We start from the raw sequence: 22,055 nt of genomic DNA on the forward strand, positions 1-22,055 counted from the left end.
ACCTCCACGGGAAAACTGCAGGTCACGTGCTTGCGCAAGGCGTGAGAAGCGACTGAGGAGGAGCGAGCGCTTCCCTACGCTGTTCGCCACGTGGTGTGCTAGAATTAAAAGGCAGTCTCAAACATCTATCTTCACCAATATGATGCTTTTCGAAATATTATTATACAAATTGTATCAAAACCTACTGGTTTTCCAGAGGTCCACAATGCGATGGTGTTTTGAAACAACATTTATTTACAGAACGTGAGTTAAATGGGCTACCACTTTAATTCGTTTGCTATAACGGCTATCTACTCTTTTAATTACATACCAATACCTGAAACTAATTTCGGGGTTTCTTAAATTAAAGTTACCTTGTTGAGACAGATTAATGAACAATGTTCAATATATATGTTAAAAGGTTACATGGTTTGAGCTTGTTTTTTGCTTGAAAATCAGCAAGTCGTCTCATATTTAGGGTTGATGAAGACATATTAGGTAAAATCATTGTACCACTTTTTCAGTAGGTCTCGGAATTAATTCTTGCAAACTCTTTGGTCTTCTCCATATCCACAGCCCAGTCCAGTGATGGATGCAGAACTTTACATACTCGTAAACAACTTGGCATCGAGGTTGACGTATCCTCCAATAACGAAAAAGCGAAATCTCGTGTTCTTTATTGTTCTATATAACGGGCGAATGTTATTGTTTTGTATGTCATGTTCGTCTCACGTGTTGTGAACCGTACGATCACGAAAGTCGATAGAATGCTCTTCCCGTCTTCGATACTACACGATCATGTCGGTACAACGTATGACAACAATATAACGTCACGTTTGCCTGGAGTCATGTGAAATGAATATTTTCCTCTTTGCTCAAATCCCAGTGATATCTTTCTCTCGAAAAGACTAGAATGCGCTCTCCAAAGATGTTGACTAGTAATGGCAGATCGTCGCCGGTGGGGCTTTGTTTACAAACAAGGTGCTGACAGTACACTGTTGTAATACGGTAGGTTTTTAAAGCGTAACAGTTGCAATGAAGAAAGAAAAGACAGCCGACAAATCAAGACCATTCAAATTATAAGTATACTTTACGCGTGCCCCTACATACAGTAATATTACTTCCGGTGGAACACTGTAGATAATCTTATTTTTACCTTTACAGCTCATCAAATTGTAAGCCTTACAGGTATCAACTTCCAGAGACAAAGTATTATTGTAAGTACGAAAAAATAAATGACTTATGAATATCAATTCGGTATACTTCAACTCAAATAACAATGTTGTTTGTTATTGTACAGGGATTTTCGGAACTGACCATAGTTCCATCGAAAGATAATTTAAAGCATATTAAACTGAATGCAAAACAATGTCGCATTTATCGCGTCCTCTTGAACGATTCCTTTGAAGCCCCTTTCCAGTATTTTGATCCGTTTTTGGATATTTGTCAGGGGGATTCTAAGCAGTAAGTGTGCTCTCCTTCATACCTCCAGTTCACTGTGCTCGTTTCACTCCCACTAATTTACTGCACTGATGTTACAGGAGAAGCCTGGAATATTTTTCTACTGCTCACCTGGCAGCTGCACAACAGATTGATCCTGATAACAATGCAGGTGAACTTATTATTAGTATCCCTCCAGAGGCTAGTCAGTTGGTTGGTGAAGGGAGAGGCCTTAGGGTTGGCATTGAGTTTTCTCTGGAACAGCCACAGGGTGGAGTACATTTCGTCATCCCGGACACTGAAGGAACATTGGCAGAGGTCAGTTATTTAAGACCGCTTCAAAATATTTTCTAAGCAATGAAACTCTAGTTCATGAAATAGAATCATAGGATACACTTCTGACATATGTCTGTCATTAATTTGTTTGTTTCTTAGCGAGCAGCTCATATGTTCACATATGGACATGAGAATTCATCCCGTCTGTGGTTTCCCTGTGTTGATAGTTATGCAGAACCTTGCACTTGGAAACTAGAATTCACAGTTGATGAAAGTATGACTGCAGTATCATGTGGTGATCTTATTGAAGTTGTATACACACCAGACATGCGGCGGAAGACATTTCACTATGTACTGTCCACTCCAGCTTGTGCACCCAACATTGCACTTGCTGTAGGGTATGTAAACCATACATAAAAAGATGAAAGTTGATGTAATATATCTTCTCTGTAGTGCCTTGTGTGTTGTTATATCTAGTTAGTTTATTTGTATATTTTGAGAAGGCCATTCATCTGTATGCAGCACACTCGTGTCACATTTTTCACTGTATCCTTTTATGCTGGGGTGTGATGTGATTTATATTGCATTAGTGATATACATTATGTGAAAAAGAACATTGTCTGGGTCATTTCTTATGTTTTATTTAAATTTCTGTTTCCAACCCATGATACTTGACATCTACAAATCCATATAACTATTCTGTGAAGTGCAGCTTGTTAGCAGGTCAAGGATTTACAATTTTTTTCCTCTGAATCCTAACGTGCTGCATTTGGCAGTGACAGTTACTTGGATTTGAACACGATGTGCATTACAACTTGAAACCTGCAGTCGAAATGGAACATTGCAAGTGACCCAGAGATGTGTCTTGGTTCCCAGAGACATCATGTCTCAGATACAATATACATTTACTGCCTTAATCAGTAATAGGGTTCTTACACACTGAAACAGTTTCTTATATTTCAATATGGCATATGATCTGTGAGAAGGCCTGTAATTAGTAGTCATTATTGCCGTTCACTTATTTTTTCTCTGATTGCTGGTAAATTCCGTTACTCTTTGTGTGTTATAACACTGAATTCAAGCGTATGGAAACAATTAACAAGCAATGTTCAAAGCTATAAAACAGAGCCTAAATAACTCTGACCCTGACATTTAAAATAATAATAATAATAATAATCTGTTTTTCAGGCCATTTGAAATATTTGTTGACCCCTACATGCATGAGGTTACACACTTCTGTTTACCTCAGCTGATGCCCTCTCTGAAAGTTTCAGCAAGATACATGCATGAAGCATTTGAATTTTATGAGGAAACACTGGCTAATCGTTACCCATATTCATGTTACAAGCAAGTGTTTGTTGATGAAGTTGATCAAGATGTTTCTGCTTATGCTACAATGAGTATATTGAGGTAATGTTCAGTTAATATACTAAAATCATAATAATTTTAGGTTTCTCCTGTGTGCAATATGTTTACATACCTTGTCACTGAATGTGAATTAACATTCTCTCGTTTTTGCTTTATTTCAGTACAAATTTACTTCATTCACCTGCAATCATAGATCAAACATATATTACCCGTAAGGCTATGGCGCAGGCTATAGCAGAGCAATTCTTTGGGTGCTTTATTTCAATGCAAAATTGGTCTGACACTTGGTTGCCAAAAGGCATATCCACTTACTTATGCAGCCTTTACGCAAAAAAGTGTTTTGGAAACAATGAATATAGAGAATGGATACAGTCTGTAAGAACCATTTTTCAAATTACTCCTGAAATTAATGTAGTTAACTTTACAGCTTCTTTAACTTGCCAGTCATTTTATAACAAATTAATTATTAAGGAATTAGTTAAATGAAACCACAATCTTATTGATTGTAATGTAGTGGTATGGAGCTGAAGTCGAATACATGCCATACCCTATACTACAAAAGATACATTTTGTTGTATCAGTCAGTGGTGTAATTTATATTATTCCGTTTTTGGTATAAAGCAAAGAGGGCTAAAGTGCACTTACGTTGTTGGTGAATCTTGCATTGTTTGCAGATTTTAGCAATACGTTGACGTTGGTGGTAGCCACTTGGGTGATAGTATAAGGTAGGCAATGAGAATTGCTGAATGTGGTGATTTCTTTTGACAGAAGATACAGATTGATTACATTTGTGTTTGATAAGGAGAGCACCAGAATAACTTTTACAGATCTGTTTATTATGAATTTTAAGATTGTGCATTGGTTTTCATGTATCTTTGGTCACTAAAAATACCAAGATATGTTCACAAACTGACTTGTAGCAAAGCTGGAGGCATGGTAATGTTGGAATGTGACAGTTTAGTTGTGAGTTGATAAATACAGTGAATATGACAGCAAAGAGCCTGGTTGTTGTGCTGGACTGATCTGCAGTATAGCCCAAGGCTTTGGTTCAGTTGGGATGTGATAATTCCCTTGTGGGTCAGCAGAGCCAATGAATCCCAACACAAAGATAAGGTTGCCATGGGTAGCATAGCTTGAGATACACAGTTGTCAATGCAATAACCTAGTTGTGTGTCTCATTTCTGATTGTGCTGAAATTTAAGAACTGTAGGAAATTACAAATGAGAACATTGGTTACCTACATCTTAATCTACCCCAATGTACATCTCAGTCATGATCTGCCATGTTGACTTCCTGTGATTCATCTCATGAACCTGTACCAGCAGCGGCATACAAGGGAAAGGCTGCCAACACCATAAGTGTCTTTTATACTGCAGTCTGGCTGATCATGCACTTCTGATTCTTTTTTTAAAAAAAACTGGCACAGACAGTGTGATAAGATTATTGAAATAATTCATACCATTATATTTATGCCAACACAAAAATTAATACAGCACAGTAGAGAAGCATAGAGTTGTTTAAAATTTTTGCTTAGTCCTTACCTTCCCTCAGTATATGCTTTTGTATAATACAGTGTACATCCAGCAAATAGTGGAACTGTTGGTAAGTCCACATAAGTAATTCTTGTTTTATGTTCTTGTTGGTGTGATAATGCACAAATATGACACCAATGTGCAGAAGATTTTGTTTGCAGTCAGTATGCAACCAGTCAACAGAATATCATCCAATACTTTATATTCACTGTAAGTTTTTTGGGTATCTCATGGTGGTGGATTTTATGTGATACCTACTGTTGCAATTTTATTAAACATAGCATCTGTTAAACCAATTTTCGGTTTAAAATGTTTCTGGTTCTGTAGATTTCTGAAGAACACGTAAATATGTACCCCATCTTGTTGCTGACGCAGACTTACCATTGGATATCCTATTAGCAGTACTTGTAGTGGCCCACTCAAATTGGGACAAAACACTCATGAGCCCACATGGTTTCACCTGTCCAGGCATTCTGTCTATTCAGTTAGTGTAGGATACATATATTGCAATACTTTTGTTTAGACAATGAAAACAATTTCTCCTGCCAAATGCCACGTCTGGTGGTAGGACTAAAAATAGTTGTATACAGATTTGCAAAGCATCAAGTTCAATGGTTTTATGGCTCTAAAAGTGTAATGATTCAAGTGTTATGCTGAAAGCCATATTTGCTGTAGCCAAGCAATAGACTGAAAGCTTTCAAAGCAGAGTTAAAAGCACTTCTTGCTGCAAAGTGTTTCTACAGTGCCAGTATACACATTAGCTTGCAGAAATCTATGCATGTGTATCAGATGAAGTGCGAGGCCAATTGCACTTCATGATTCAGGCATGAACACAGCTTGTTCCTTGGGTCTATAGCTGTATTCAGTTATTATTAGTGGCTTTTAGAATGGGCTGTGCTAAGTTTTGTTTCTTAAAACTGTGATGTGAGCAGAAGGTTAAATTTGTCATGCACTAAAATTGTTACATACATTTTTAACTTGTTTGTGAACTTTCTACATTGTGATGTGCTGCTGAAGACGGAGTTAATATGTTAATGCCTGCATTGGCTAGTGGGAACATTCATATGTGCTGATGTTGAGATCTTTTGTAGAGCTCAACATAATGCAGGACAAGTTGTTACAAACCCAAGGAAATTATTAATACAAAACATTATTTTACAAATAGTTTTGTTGTTCACATTTTATACTTCTTGTTTACTGTTTGCTGTCACTATCTTTGTTGTGTCAGTACATGCATAATCCTGATCTGCAGTCACATTAGCCTTGTGGGTGAATATGTCCCGAAGATGTAGTAATTAGGATCACATTGTGTTCCTAATGAAATGTGGAATACTGCATAATTCTATGAAGTATACTATTCCCACATCTATCTGTAGTCAGAGAAGAGTCTCTGTTGGGCATGAAACTTGACAGATTTTGCAGTTTGTAGTAGAGAACAATAACTGGATTTAAAAAAAATAGGTGCAATTGTCCCCTTTCGGAGAGTAGACGTATCTTTCATATTACTAAAGGTTCAGTCTGTCTATGTTCATTTCTGTGAACAGACCTATATAAAAATTAAAGTTTTATTATCTACTTTGGATCAGAGTGCCAAATGGTTAATCAGTACTCATAGTAATTTCACAAAACTGATGTTTTAAGTGTATCTATATACTGAAAAAAATATAACATGAGAAAAATATGGAGTCCAGTGTTCTCTAAACATTTTTTGTCATCTTCTTTTTGAAAGTTACATTATGAATAAATTAATGCATATAGTCTAATAGCCCCTCTGATCTCTTCTAGTTGTGTAGTATTTGAATTGTATTTCAGGAGCTGCAAGAAGTTGTAAAGTATGAGGAGAACTATGGAGGCATTGTGCTTGACCCAAGTCAGGCTCCAGCTCCCATTCCATCAGTTGTTACTTCTCCAGCACCACCAGTTCGGACATTAAACAGTGATCAGGGCTTTTATTTTCCCATTCGTAATCTACATACCATGTCTCCAAGATATCTTGAAGTTCTGCGCAAGAAAGCACATCTTGTCATGAGGATGCTTGAACATCGTATTGGGCAGGAACTCCTTTTGCAGGCACGTTAATGGTTTCCATAATTATTCATTAAGAGAGAAAAATTGCGTAGCAACTAAAAGCTAACTGGTGTACTGTACATCTGGGATGATCTCATTTATTTATTTCTCTACACATATTTTTATTTAGCCTACCTATTAAACTGAAGGCCATCCTTTAATAACTCACAGTCATAATTTATTAGTAAACTAAAAATTGTAAGGGAATAGTAAGTTGTAGGAGTAGTAGTATCAGTTTGCAGTTCTTACAGATATCTATTAGCTGTTGGCATTATTTGTGACAAATAATATGGCACATTTATGGCTTGCTTATTTGTATACAAAACTGATACAAAATCTTAGAGCAAGTAAATTAAACAATGAAGTAGACTTTACCAAGTAATTTAAAACACACATCATCTTGTGCCATTGCATGACAAATTTTGTGTATCTAATTCAGTAATTAAACAATGGAATATCTGAGATGGAATTAAGTGAAATGATTGTGTGGCATTGATGGCCGGAAGGCCCTATCCAAGGGATTTTGGCCACCGAGTTGCAAGTCTTATTTCAGGCAATGCCACATTGGGCAACTTGTGTGTTGGTAGTGGTGATGTTGATGATGATGATGATGATGATGATGATGATGATGATTATGATGATAAGAACAACACAACATCCAGTCCATGAGTGGAGCAATTCTCCATCCTGGCTGGGAATCGAACACAGGCTGCTTGATAGGCAAACACGTTACCTTTCAGCTGAGTGGGTGGACCTGAGATGGAATAACAACAATATAAATTAGGACAGATTGCTACTCACCATATAGAGGTGGTGCTGAGTGGCAGACACATTTAAAATGACATTTAAAAGCTCAGCCACAGATGGACCTCAGTGCCCAGAGACGACAAAAGCCATGTGTGTATAAGTTGTGCTTGTATGAATGTGTGAAGAAGGACTTTGTCTGGTAGCTTAGTCTGCTTTTAAATGCACCTATCTGTTGCTCAAATCATCATGTATATGGTGAGAGTAGCAGTCTATACTAATTCCTATACTTCAGTAATTTCATAATTATGTACAGTTTTTCATTGTAATTCTTTGTTACCATCTCCAGGCACTACTTATTAGTAAACCTGTTTCAGCATGTATATCGTATACATCTACATGATTACTCTGCTATTCACAATAAAGTGCTTGGCAGAGGGCTCAATGAACCACCTTCAAGTTGTCTCTCTACCGTTCAACTCTCAAACAGCACGCGGGTAAAACGAGCACTTGAATGTTTCTGTGCGAGCCCTGATTTCTGGTATTTTATCGTGATGATTGTTTCTCCCTATGTAGGTGGGTGCCAACAAAATGTTTACGCAATTGGATGAGAAAACTGGTGATTGAAATTTCATGAGAAAATCCTGTCGCAACGAAAAATGCCTTTGTTTTAATGACTGCCACTCCAATTCACATGTCATGCCTGTGGCACTAACTCCCCTATATTGTGATAGTACAAAACTAGTCACCCTCCTTTGAACTTTTTCGATGTCATTCTTCAGTCCCACCTGATGTGGATCCCACACCGCACAGCAGTACTCCAGAATAGGGCGGACAAGCATGGTGTATGCAGTCTCTTTAGTAGATCCGTTGCACCTTCTAAGTATTCTGCCATTGAATCGCAGTGTTTGGTTTGGTCTACCCATAACATTATCTGTGTGATTGTGCCAATTTAGTTTACTTGTAATTGTAATCTCTAAGTATTTAGTTGAATTTGAAGCCTTAAGATTTGTGTTACTTTTCACTTAATCGAAATTTGGTGGCTTTCTTTTAGCTCTCATGTAAATAACTTCACACTTTTCTTTATTCGGGGTCAGTTGCCACTTTTCGCACCACAGATATATTGTCTAAATCATGTTCCAGTTTGTTTTGGTCATCTGATGACTTTACCAGACGGTAAATGTCAGCATCATCTGTACACAATCTAATAGGGCTACTCAGATTGTCTCCTACATTGTTAATATAGATCAGGAACAATAGAGGGCCTATTGCACTGTCTTGGGGAATGCTGGATATTACTTCTGTTTTACTCGATGACTTTCCATCTATTACTATGAACTGTGACCTTTCTGACAGGAAATCCAGTCGCACAACAGAGGCGACATTCCGTAGGCATGCAGTTTGGTTAGAAGACGCTTGTGAGGAATGGTGTCGAAAGCCTTCTGAAAATCTAAAAATGTGGAATCAACCTGACATCCTCTGTTGAAAGCACACATTACTTCAAGAGTATAAAGAGCTAGTTGTGTTTCACAAAAATGATGTTTTCTGAATCCGTACTGACTATGTGTCAATAAATCGTTTTCTTCGAGGTGATTCATAATGTTCGAACACAGTATATGTTCAAAAACCCTACTGCAAATCGATATTAGTGTTAGTGTAATTCAGCGGATTACTCTTACTTCCCTTTTTTGGGTACTGGTGTGACTTGAGCAATTTTCCAGTCTTTAGGTATGGAACTTTCCGTGAGCGAACGTATATAATTGCTAAATATGAGGCTATTGTATCACCATACTCTGAAAGGAACCTGACTGGTATACAATCTGGACCAGAGGCCTTGCCTTTATTAAGTGATTTAAGCTGCTTTGCCACACCAAGGATATCTACTTCTATGTATCTCATCTTGACAGTTGTTCTTGATTGGAATTAAGAAATATTTACTTCGTCTTCTTTGGTGAAGGAGTTTCGGAAAACTGTGTTTAATAACTCTGCTTTAGTGGCACTGTCATCAGTGACTTCACCATTGTTACTGCACATTGAGGGTATTGATTGTGTCTTGCCACTGGTGTGCTTTATGTATGACCAAAATCTCTTTGGGTTTTCTGCCAGATTCGGAGACAGATTTTCATTGTGGAAATTATTAAAAGCATCTCGCATTGAAGTACATGCTATATTTCGAACTTCTGTAAAACTTTGTCAATCTTGAGGATTTTGCATTCTTTTAAATTTGACATGCTTTTCTTGTTGCTTCTGTAACAGCGATCTGACCCATTTCGTGTACCGTTGGGGATCAGTACCATCACTTATTAATTTATGCGGTATATACGAGGGCTATCCACAAAGTACATTGCATTTTGGAATTAAAAATAAATAAAGTATTGGAAATTTTTTTTATTATATACAGATGAAAGCCACACTTAAATACTACTTTTCTACATAGTTGCCATTTAAATTAAGGCACTTATCGTAGCGATGGACGAGCTTGGAAATACCTTTGTCATAAAATTCGGCCGCCTGCGCCTTCAACCATGTGGTTACCTCTTCTTTTGGGACAGGAAGGGTGTGATTTTTGTGGATTTCCTGGAAAGAGGCACTACAATAAACTCTCGAAGGTATTGCCAAACTCTGCACAACCTCAGAAGAGCAATACAAAACAAGCGCAGGGGAAAGTTGGGCTCTAAAAGATCTTGCTGATTCACGACAACGCCCGGGCCCACACGGCAAATGCCACTCGTGATGTTCTCGAATCTTTTAAGTGGGAGTTGTTTCCTCATCCACCGTACAGTCCTGACCTGGCACCGAGCGACTTCCACTTATTCCCAGCAATGAAGAAGTGGTTGGCTATGCAGCGTTTTGATGACGACGCACATCTTCAAGAAGAGGTAACCACGTGGTTGAAGGCGCAGGCGGCCGAATTTTACGATGAAGGAATTTCCAAGCTCGTCCATCGCTACGATAAGTGCCTTAATTTAAATGGCAACTATGTAGAAAAGTAGTATTTAAATGTGGCTTTCATCTGTATATAATAAAAAAATTTCCAATACTTTATTTGTTTTTAATTCCAAAATGTAATGTACTTTGTGGATAGCCCTCGTATCTCTCAATTGCCGTTGATGCTATCTCTTTGAAATCATTCCACATCTTTTCTATGCTTACGTGATCAGATCAGAAGGAGTGGAGACTGTCTCTTAAAAAGGTGTTAAGAGCATTTTTATCAGCTTTTTTAAATAGATGTACTGTGCGTTTCTTTTTGATGGTTGTAGGTGTTACGGTATTCAGCCTAGCAGCAACTGCCTTGTGTTGCTAATCCCTTTATTCATCATGATACTCCATATTTGTCCAGGATTATTTGTTGCTAAGAGGTCAAGTATGCTTTCACAACGCTTCGAGTGGGCTCATGAACTAACTGTTCAAAATAATTTTCTAAGAAATCAGGTACAATTTTGGATGACATTTTATGCCTGCCACCTGCTTTAAGTGTGTAATTTTTCCAGCATATCGAGGGTAGATTGAAGTCACCACCAACTATAATTGTATGAGTGGGGTACGGATTTGATATGAGACTCAAGTTTTCTTTGAACTGTTCAGCAACTATATCTTGTGAGTCGCAGGGTTCAGTAAAATGATTCAGTTAATAGTTTAGTCCAATTGTCAAGTATAACCTCTACCCATACTATTTCGCATGAACTACACTCCTGGAAATTGAAATAAGAACACCGTGAATTCATTGTCCCAGGAAGGGGAAACCTTATTGACACATTCCTGGGGTCAGATACATCACATGATCACACTGACAGAACCACAGGCACATAGACACAGGCAACAGAGCATGCACAATGTCGGCACTAGTACAGTGTATATCCACCTTTCGCAGCAATGCAGGCTGCTATTCTCCCATGGAGACGATCGTAGAGATGCTGGATGTAGTCCTGTGGAACGGCTTGCCATGCCATTTCCACCTGGCACCTCAGTTGGACCAGCGTTCGTGCTGGACGTGCAGACCGCGTGAGACGACGCTTCACCCAGTCCCAAACATGCTCAATGGGGGACAGATCCGGAGATCTTGCTGGCCAGGGTAGTTGACTTACACCTTCTAGAGCACGTTGGGTGGCACGGGATACATGCGGACGTGCATTGTCCTGTTGGAACAGCAAGTTCCCTTGCCGGTCTAGGAATGGTAGAACGATGGGTTCGATGACGGTTTGGATGTACCGTGCACTATTCAGTGTCCCCTCGACGATCACCAGTGGTGTATGGCCAGTGTAGGAGATCGCTCCCCACACTATGATGCCGGGTGTTGGCCCTGTGTGCCTCGGTCGTATGCAGTCCTGATTGTGGCGCTCACCTGCACGGCGCCAAACACGCATACGACCATCATTGGCACCAAGGCAGAAGCGACTCTCATCGCTGAAGACGACACGTCTCCATTCGTCCCTCCATTCATGCCTGTCGCGACACCACTGGAGGCGGGCTGCACGATGTTGGGGCGTAAGCGGAAGATGGCCTAACGGTGTGCGGGACCGTAGCCCAGCTTCATGGAGACGGTTGCGAATGGTCCTCGCCGATACCCCAGGAGCAACAGTGTCCCTAATTTGCTGGGAAGTGGCGGTGCGGTCCCCTACGGCACTGCGTAGGATCCTACGGTCTTGGCGTGCATCCGTGCGTCGCTGCGGTCCGGTCCCAGGTCGACGGGCACGTGCACCTTCCGCCGACCACTGGCGACAACATCGATGTACCGTGGAGACCTCACACCCCACGTGTTGAGCAATTCGGCGGTACGTCCACCCGGCCTCCCGCATGCCCACTATACGCCTTCGCTCAAAGTCCGTCAACTGCACATACGGTTCACGTCCACGCTGTCGCGGCATGCTACTAGTGTTAAAGACTGCGATGGAGCTCCGTATGCCACGGCAAACTGGCTGACACTGACGGCGGCGGTGCACAAATGCTGCGCAGCTAGCGCCATTCGACGGCCAACACCGCGGTTCCTGGTGCGTCCGCTGTGCCGTGCGTGTGATCATTGCTTGTACAGCCCTCTCGCAGTGTCCGGAGCAAGTATGGTGGGTCTGACACACCGGTGTCAATGTGTTCTTTTTTCCATTTCCAGGAGTGTATGTACTTCAATTTCAGTGCAAGGTAAACTAGTTCTGATAGCAATAAATACACCACCACCAACTGTATTTTATCTACCCTTTCTGAAAACTGTTAGATTGTTCGAAAAAATTTCGGCTGAACATATTTCTGGCTTTAGCCAGCTTTTCATACCTATAATTATTTGAGCTTCAGTGCTTTCTATTAGGGCTTGGAGCTCTGGTTCTTTACCAACATAGCTATGACAATTTACAACTATAATACCGATCGTTTCTACTACTGTGTTTTACCTGCCCCCTTTTAGACAGACGTCCTTTCTGTGGTTTCCTGCGATCATCTAACCTAAAAAACTACCCAGGTCCGTGCACACAGCCCCCACTGCCTGTGTAGCCACTTCCTGTGTGTAGTGGACTCGTGACCTATTAAGCGGAACTTGGAAACCCACCACCCGATAGCGCAAGTCAAGGAATCTGCAGCATACGCAATCACAGAACTGCTGGAGCCTCTGATTCAGACCCTCTCGGCTCTGCACCAAAGGACCACAGTCGGTTGTATCGGCAATGCTGCAGATGGTGAGCTCCGCCTTAATCTCGCAAGCAAGACTGGCAGTCTTTACCATTTCCGCCAACCACCCGAAACCAGAGAGAATCTCCTCTGGTCCAAAGTGACACATGTCATTGGTACCAACATGGGCCACCACCTGCGGTTGGCTGCACTCTGTACTCTTCATGGCATCCAGAAACACCTTTCCACATCCAGATAACCCCTCCCCCCCCTCCGGTATGCACAAGGAGTGAACACTGGCTTCCTTTCCCTCCTTGGCAGCCCTGTTCCTAACGTTGGAGATACAAACTACCAGCAAACCCACCCTCTGTGAATGCCCAGACCTTGCAGGTCGAGAAGCTTCCTCTGGAGCAGGGTGGACAACTGCATCCAGTTCAGAGACTACGTCAGCCACAGATAACACTCGAAACCTGTTCGTCAAACGAAACAGGGAGGCCCTACAATCGGCCCCTTGGAAAGTCTTTCGCTGTCTGCCAGACTTTCGAATGATCTCCCACACAACCACGGGTGAGGGATCAACCACAGTGCAGGCAGGACCCAGGGCGACCACAGCAGTGGACCGATCGGGTGACACAGGGGACGTGCTTGACCCCCTCTCATATCCGTGTGACCCCCTCACTATGCTGCCCCTTGGCAGTGGCCTCAAGCTGTGTGATGGAAGCCAAAATAGCATGGTGCTGTGAGTGCAGGGTCAACATCTTAGCTTGCATCTGTACACAGCAATCACACTGTCTGCGTTCATTTTTGGACACTACTGCTATTGAACTGATAATCTAAGTGTTAATTTTTCCATATGCTGTTATGGAGCTCAAGTAAGTGATGATAGATAGCTAAGTAGTGGGTTTTTCACATTGCCAGCATTTTCTTAAAGGCAAGGATCATACAATTTATTTTGCATGGTTATTAATATGTTGCTTGTCTGCATTGGTTACCATATTGCCATGCACTGCTGTACCCCTTGACCCGTTCCTGAGAATATCCCTCTGTTTTGCCAGGTGAAGCATTTTCTTGTTTTGTGACATAAGTTTCTGTAGCTTTCTATTTCCTTCTGCATCTACAGCCATTTGATAAGTAGATTTTTTTATCTATCTGCTTAACTAGTTTCAGTAAAGTGTAATTTTTTCACACCATTTAAGATAGGCTTTTTTTGTCAATATGGCAGGTGGCAGAAGCTGTCTATGAGAGCTCAAGGGAGGATTTTAAACTGGGGGGTTATCATATCATCCCATTCTATTTCAAAGATTATCATATCATTACATGTTATGTCTTTGGTAAAAAGGCTAGGTAATGGAATATTACTGCAATATGGATAGGATTTTGTCTTTAATTATTTGCTTGATACAAATGGTTCATAACATCTTTTTGTTAATGAAATTTGGATGTTATTAATGCGAAATCACTGTGCTGCCAAGCCCCAGTCAGTATGGAATGATTAAGAATGCTTTAATCACCTGCCTGTCACAGTCCAAGGCAACACAGAAGAGATGGGAGTTCATGACCCCTCGTAGTTGTTACACTGCCTGTGGACACTTATGAGCAACACCTTCAATGAGGACATACTTCAGAGTATATAGCTGCCATGCCTAAAACTTAATGCGCAGAAAATATTAACGGTGTGTGTCTTCGGAATATCTGGTTGTCATGCCTACAACTCAATGTGCAAAAAATATTAAGGGTTTGCGTCAGCTATCTTGACTGCAGATTGCATTTCAGAAATGTATCATACCTCAAGCATTGCAGCTATAGGCCCACAGATAGATGGCACTCCTGTAGTGATCCTCATGTCTTTCCTAGGACAAATTGCCAAGCTTATGGCACAAGTCACTACTTTGCAAATGTTGTGCTCCCGCCACCAACCACAGTGCCCCCAATTGGCGAGGAGGCACATTCCATTGCCATCAGCAACAAAGATCTGTTGGCATCACAAAAATGCAACCCTCCATATGAAATGGAAATGTGTGTGTTGGGGGGGGGGGGGGGGGGGGATCTGTGATGGTGGCGAATGGTTCTTCCAATGGCAGCTGTTGCCTATTTGTCATAGAGCGATATATGAAGTAGCAGTTTTTAGTAGACGCTGGAGCTGAGGTGTCGGTGTATCCAGCTACACATCTGCCATGTCACAGCTGTGATGACCACTGTCTTTTCACCACCAGTGAATCTTCAATCCAAAACTTCCGTTGGGTAACACTATTACCAGTCTATGTCTACAACCTTAGTTTGAGTGGCAGTTTATAGTGGAAGATATGGGATACACCATCCTGTGGGCCAGTTTCTTGTCATTTTATGGTCTTTTATCAGAAGACTGGTGTCACCGTCTCCTTGATACTACTACTAATTTAACCAGCCAAGAAAAATTATGCTGTATCACTGGTACTACAGTACCTACTATCACAGATGAAAATCCATAGATAGAACCTCTCAAACAGTTCCCAGAATTTACCAGAGTATTTGTTTGAGTTGTAAATATTTGTCATGTATTGTTGTTTTTCTCTCTCTCTCTGTGTGTGTGTGTGTGTGTGTGTGTGTAAGTACAATCTAACTTCTGCACCATTTCAGTGCAGTAATGTGTTCATTGTAAATAAGTATTATAGTAGTTGTATTACACGTTTATTACCTTATAAATAAATAAAAAAACTTTTTTATTTTAAATTCAGTGCATTAGTATTTGTAAAATGATTCTTTCACATAGTGTTCATTAAAAAAATGACGATCATTCCACTTGGGACCTGTGGAATGGTACATTAGCTTATTTGTTTGAGTTGTAAATATTTGTCATGTGTTTTGTTTTTCTGACATGTTCTACATCCTGGAGGACCTCCTCACTATGGATCAATTGGAATGAAAGTAAATCTAATCTAAACTAAAAAAATACACCCATGCTAAGGTATGTAGAACACACCACGATACATAGCGGACTCGCTACCCTAGAACCATCGATCTTTGCACAGCTTCATCAATTAACACCTGAGAAGTGGAGGGTAGTGAAGCAAGAGTTTTTGTTCATGTTGACAAAAGATTTGACAACCTTCAAACAGTAGCTGGGATGCACCACTACAAGCCATACCAAAGAAGAGTAACATATTGCGTCCATGCAATGGCTACCAACAACTCACTCACAGGACAGTCCCTGACGTGGGACACATTGAACATGTTGCACACAACATACACAGCAAACACATCTTTTCTTTTGTTGACTTAGTATGTGCATATCAACAGTTACCTATTGCTCCTGAAGAAATAGCCAAAATTGCCATTACAAAGCCACTTGGCCTCTTTGAGTTTGTGAGAATGCGTTTCAGATTATGCAACACTGCTCAAACACTCCAACATTCCTGCAATTGCTACCATGCATGATTTTATGAGAGGTCCCACAGAAAATGGCTTGCCACTAGTTGTTATAATGTGAGTGACTTTGAAGCTCACACGAACTGCCGCTTCAGTACCATTTTCTTCATTGCCATTTATCTGAAAAGTATAAACACATTACAGTACATGAACTATGCTACATGTTTCTATAACTTCTGTCCTGAGAATGCTTTTTTGAACTTAAATCTCCTGGCATGTCATTCTTAAGTGCGGCCACAAGGTCTTTGCAAGCTTTTCCTTCTATCTACTCGTAATGGGCTGCATGAAAATTTGTATGATGATGCTGTGTGTTGTAATTCTTAGTAGAATTAAATACTTTGTGACATACAAGGCATTTCAAATGTCCATCCCTTTCAATAAATAGAAGTGTATCCTCCAATTGAGGACCTCCACGACTGACTATAGCTGCCATTGAACATGGCTTGTTGTGTCAGCTGTGGCTTAATGTGGCCAGCGAGCAGTGAATTTGTTTTCCCCCATCAGATGGGCTCCGATCTGCTGCAGTGAGTGCTCTGGAGTGTTCCTCCTCCCTGGGCCACTGTTGGAACAGCCTGGTCCAAGAAATCTGGCCGATTTATGAAACATATTATTTATGTTGGGGTTGGTTTGAATATTCCAACAGGTGCTCTCTTTCAAACCAAAATCCTTACAGGTTCTAGGCCTCAGCACATCCATGAAGAAAGCACATCCATGTTGCTGACCTTGTATACGGCCAAACAGTATGACTATCAAGTGAAGTCCTTGAGCATACATCTAATGACTGTGTCAGTACATCTGACTTTGTCTCCATGCTGCCATGAGGCCTTATCAGAATAATAGTAAGACCTGCCAATAAGATAGGTGTGATAAGCAGTCACATTACAAGAATCAAAACTCTCCTATCCAGCAGCTGGAGGAGTGCTACTACAAGTTCGTAACAAAAGTAACAGTAAACCAAATGTTACCATGGCTGAAGGTATCATTATTAACAATACTAAAATTAAAATTACAACCTACAAATATGCAGGAGCCATCTAAAACAGATATAGACACAACTCCTTTCAGTTTATTTTTGTGACACCTATTCCAGTGCAACTCTTGATTTCTGTGTTTCTAATGTACTTGAAAATAGCAGCACGATAACGCGCATATTGATGACACCTGTAGTGTGACATGGATCAGTAACTCCTTTCACCTGTGCAGCATCCCAGCCTAGTGCACACTGAATCACTTCCCTATCAAACCAGTGCCTACATGTAGGGTTGGAGGGAGAGTGGTGGGAGAAGACAGTACACAATCAGCATGGGAAAGTGATGTTGACAGAAGAGAGAATGCAAAAGGTAAGGTGGGGCACTGGGAAACAAATTAGTGGAGGTTCAGGCCAGGGGGACTGCAAGAATGTAGCATATCCTGAACTCTCACGGTCACCCTGATCTAAACCTCCTTATCTTTTCCCTTCTTTTTTCTGTCCATACCACTCCTTCCCCATGCAGATCATGTACTGTGTTCTCCCATCACTCTTCCTCACCCTCCATGCAATCCAGGCTTTCTCTCTCTCTGTACCTCCCTCTCCCCATCCCCCCACCCTCTCCTCCCTTTTTTCCTATCCTCTCCCTTACTCTCTCCCTCATTGCCTCCCTCTTCATAACCACTGTCCTCTCTTTTCTTTCCTTCTCCCCCCCTTCCCCCTCTCTCTCGTATATGCTTGACCATCTTGTGCAGCTGTTGAGCCATTTGGGGAAAGACCTACCTTACACTACCCTGCTACCTCCTCTTTGCATTGCACATCTTTTCCTACCCCTTCCTCACATATGTCTACAAAGGCAACTGTTTTTAATTATTGATAATAATCAATCTTGCCCCTACCGTGAGTGTGTACATTTGGGTACCACCGCGGTTGTGTGTGTGTGAATGCGTATCCTCTCATTAGAAGAAGAGCAGGAGCTGTTTCTGTGCACCAAGTGCCAGTCCTAAATAGTAAGTGATTGCTTTTCCCTTATTTTATTATTATTGAAGTCAACTGATGAGTCATTTCTGTCTTTCTTGTTTTGAGTTCACGGGCTTCTCTTTCATAATTGTTGTTTTGTATCACTTCACCAATGGACTAAAATTCTGTAGGCAGCTGCAAACATTTTTCAGTGAAGGCATTGACTGTATTGTCTCACGGTGGGATAAATGTGTTAAGAGTTATGGCAATTACTTTTGAAATAATAAACAATCTACTTACTTTTCTCCATTTGTCTCACTTTCATTTGACTGCCCTTTGTAGCACTTTGAAACACAGTGAGACAAATAACACTCTGGCCTGTCACTTTGCTTTCGTTGTTTCAGGATAGCCATTATTTTTGTTTATCAACAATATAAGGTAAAGGTAGATTGCTACTCACCGTAAAGATGACTCATGGAGTTGCAGACAGGCACAATGAAAAGACAGTTACACATTAGCTTTCAGCTAAAGCCTTCTTCAGAAAACAGAAAAGGACACACACACACACACACACACACACACACACACACACACACACACACACACAATATTCATTCATACAAGCAAGGATGCTTCACACACACATGATCCCCGTGCCCGACAGTTCGGATCAGAATGCAATTGTCACATAGAATGGAAGAAGCAGTCTGGAGGAGGGCAGGGAAGGGACAGCAGAGTACAGGTGGGGAGAGAGAATGCTGCCTAGCAGAGCTCACAGGGGCTGGTCTGCCAAAAGGTGCAGTGTTAGGGGGGGAGAGGGGGAGGAAGTAGGGGGGCAAGGAGGTGGGGAGGGAGGGGGGGGGGGAAATGGGGAGTGAAAAAGAAGAGGAGCAGGGAAAAGGAAAGACAGGCAAGTGCGTTGCCAGAGGGCAGCACACAAAAAGGATGAGGGGACGAGAATAGGGAGGAGGTAATAGGACAGTGGTGGGGGGGGGGGGGGGTACTGTTCAGTGGAGTGTGTGGGGACAGTAGGTTATTGTAGGTTGAGCTTGGGATAATTTTGGGAGCAGACAGAGAATGTGTTGTAAGGATAACCGCTATCTGCACAGTTCAGAAAAGCTGGTGGTGGAGGGGAGGATCCAGATGACTTGGATAGTGAAGCAGGCATTGAAATCAGGTGTGTTATGTTCAGCTGCATGTTGTGCCACCGAATGGTCTACTTTGTTCTTGAGCACTATTTGGTGGTGGGCGTTCGTACTGGTGGAAAGATGGTTTGCAGCCATACCCATACCTGTATAACGTACTATGCATGATTGCAGCAACTGCCAATGCTTCTGCCCGTATTTCCCCTTCCTCACTCCTCTTCTTTTTCCCTCCCTTCTCCACCTCTGTGCCCCATAGCCTCTCAGTGCTGCACCTATTGGCAGTCTATTCCCTGCACGCTGTGCCAGACAAGCTCCTCTCTTACCACACCTGTTCCCTGCTATCCCTTCCCGCCCCCTCCAGCTTGCTGCTTCTGTTCTACATGACACCTGCATTCTGCTCCAAGCCGTGGGAGATGACGGTCATGTGTGCGTGAGATGTTCATGCTTGTGTGAATGAATTTGTGTGTGTGTGTGTGTGTGTGTGTGTGTGTGTGTGTGTGTGTGTGTGTGTGTGTGTTTGCTTTCCTGAAGAAGGCTTTGGCCAGAAGCTGATGTGTAACTGTTGTTGTATGTTTTTGCAACTTAATATGTCGTCTTTACATTCAGTAACAATCTATCTTTTTCTTACCTGAGGTACCACATTACGCTCGAGTTCATATTGTTTTAAGATTTTATGATAGATGGATGTCAGTGACATTGGTCAGTTGTTTTGTTCTGTTATCTTTCCTGTAGACAGATGTGACTTGTGCTTTCTTCTAAACTTTGGCCATAGTTCTTTTTTTTCACACAGTAGAATTCTATAGAATTGTGAGCAACAGTGGTCTTATAACATACCCCTGGGCTACACCAGAAGCTACTTTATAGAAACTGGGCCCGGAAGTTTCTCTCCAATAAAAATAACCTGCTGTGGTCTGTTTGCTAGGAAGTATTCAGCTGATCTGATATTCCATACACTCATATTTTGTTCAATAGCATGGCAGGAATTTATCAAACACCTCCCTGAAGTCAAGGAACATGGTATCAACTTGAGTCTCATGAATTACCAAAGTGAGCTGGCTTTCTTAAAGTTTTTGTTTGAGGACTCCTTGTTAATTCATACATAGGAGATTTTTGGTCTTCGGAAAGGTTTTCATATGTGAGTGGAATACATGTTCCAAACAAAACTCCACAACAGGTTGATGCCACTAATATAGACCTATAATTGTGTACATCTCCTTGTACAACTATCCTTGAAGATGGAAATAACCTGCATATTTTTTCAAGTACTTGAAACAATGTTCCTCCAGTGATTTATGATAAGACTGCTGTGCTAGAAGAGGAACAAGTTCTTTTGCATACTGTTCATAGAATTGTACAGTATCACAATGGATAACGTTGGTGTTTTGTTAATTTTCTGTCACAAAATCACTTATTTTGATATAATTTTGGTGTCTGCATGACAACTGAAAGGGGTAAGTGCAATTCAATCATCCTTAGTGAAACAACTTCAAAAAATGGAATTTAATATTTTAGCCTTGTCATTCTTTGATTTGGTGCTAGCATGGTCACTGAGTGATTTAAAACTTTTTGTATTTTGCTCTTCTAACACTGATTTGGCTTCATTCACATGTTGTTTGTCCACAAGGCTTTGGCAGTACTTTAAGCTATGGTGTAGCACTTTTTGCTTTCCGAGCAGCTTTCTGACACATCTGTCGAACCATTGCTAGTTATTTCCCTCCCCTCACAAGTCTAGTAGGCATATACTTGTCTAAAGCATGTTTCACAGTATTCTTTAACTTTAAGCATTTATACCGAACATATTGTCTCAGACATGAACATTTGATGTTGGCTGCTCAGATATTTGTATTTTTTTTTAAATGCACTTACTAATAAGAAATAGCTATCTACTTCAAACACTTCTCTGACTCCCTTAGGTGTGATACTATATTGGCTTTGTGATCACTGATTCCCTGTTCTGCAATAGCAGAGTCAAAAATTTTGGGTGTGTTTGTAAGCAGGAGATCTAAGACATTACACTCATGAGTTGGTTTGGAATGCTATTACACAAATTCATGTCTCTACTGCCGACCCAGCTCACTTGAGTCTCCTAGTCTGTTGTAGATAAGTTTACCCCTAATGCTGTAACATTATTGGGAAGCTTATGATTAACCTTCTCAAAGGTTTATTTGAACTGTTCAGCCATGATGACTCCTGAGGCATATAATAGCACCGAATAACCATGTTTCATCCATCTTCAACACTTATCTTCACCCACATTATTTCACATTCAGAATCCGTGCTAACCTCGCTAAGTTGGATGCATGAATGAAGGCGGTCTATGCAGGTAGAGGTATGTAAATGAATTACAGTGTCGACAGTTCCAGTTTTCTGCTTTACACTTGAAGAAAGCGAGTATCCTGTAAATTATCTCTCTCACTTGTTTATGTAGAATTGGTCGCATACCACAACCATTGACCATGACAGCCCGCAACAAGTGGAATAAACATTCACTAAATAAGTCATTACAGTCACATTTAGTGCTCACTCTGGCTATGACATTCACAGTAGAGAGCTACTGAATGGTCGTCGACTGCCGGATAA

General features: G+C 41.0%; 1 protein-coding gene across 1 annotated transcript in view; it reads left to right on the forward strand.

Moving 5' to 3' along the window:
* Positions 1–652: 652 nt before the first annotated feature.
* LOC124714444 (transcription initiation factor TFIID subunit 2) overlaps positions 653–22,055 on the forward strand; it is a 133,413-nt gene continuing 112,010 nt past the window's right edge. Inside the window, exons 1-8 of the mRNA XM_047243021.1 lie at positions 653–1,058; positions 1,142–1,196; positions 1,280–1,443; positions 1,521–1,737; positions 1,855–2,093; positions 2,884–3,105; positions 3,225–3,438; positions 6,408–6,665. Of these exons, the coding sequence (XP_047098977.1) occupies positions 1,015–1,058; positions 1,142–1,196; positions 1,280–1,443; positions 1,521–1,737; positions 1,855–2,093; positions 2,884–3,105; positions 3,225–3,438; positions 6,408–6,665 (1,413 nt within the window). The 5' untranslated portion in view covers positions 653–1,014. The remainder of the gene's footprint in view (positions 1,059–1,141; positions 1,197–1,279; positions 1,444–1,520; positions 1,738–1,854; positions 2,094–2,883; positions 3,106–3,224; positions 3,439–6,407; positions 6,666–22,055) is intronic.

Source organism: Schistocerca piceifrons, chromosome 1 (assembly GCF_021461385.2).
Source record: "Schistocerca piceifrons isolate TAMUIC-IGC-003096 chromosome 1, iqSchPice1.1, whole genome shotgun sequence".
Lineage (NCBI taxonomy): Eukaryota > Metazoa > Arthropoda > Insecta > Orthoptera > Acrididae > Schistocerca > Schistocerca piceifrons.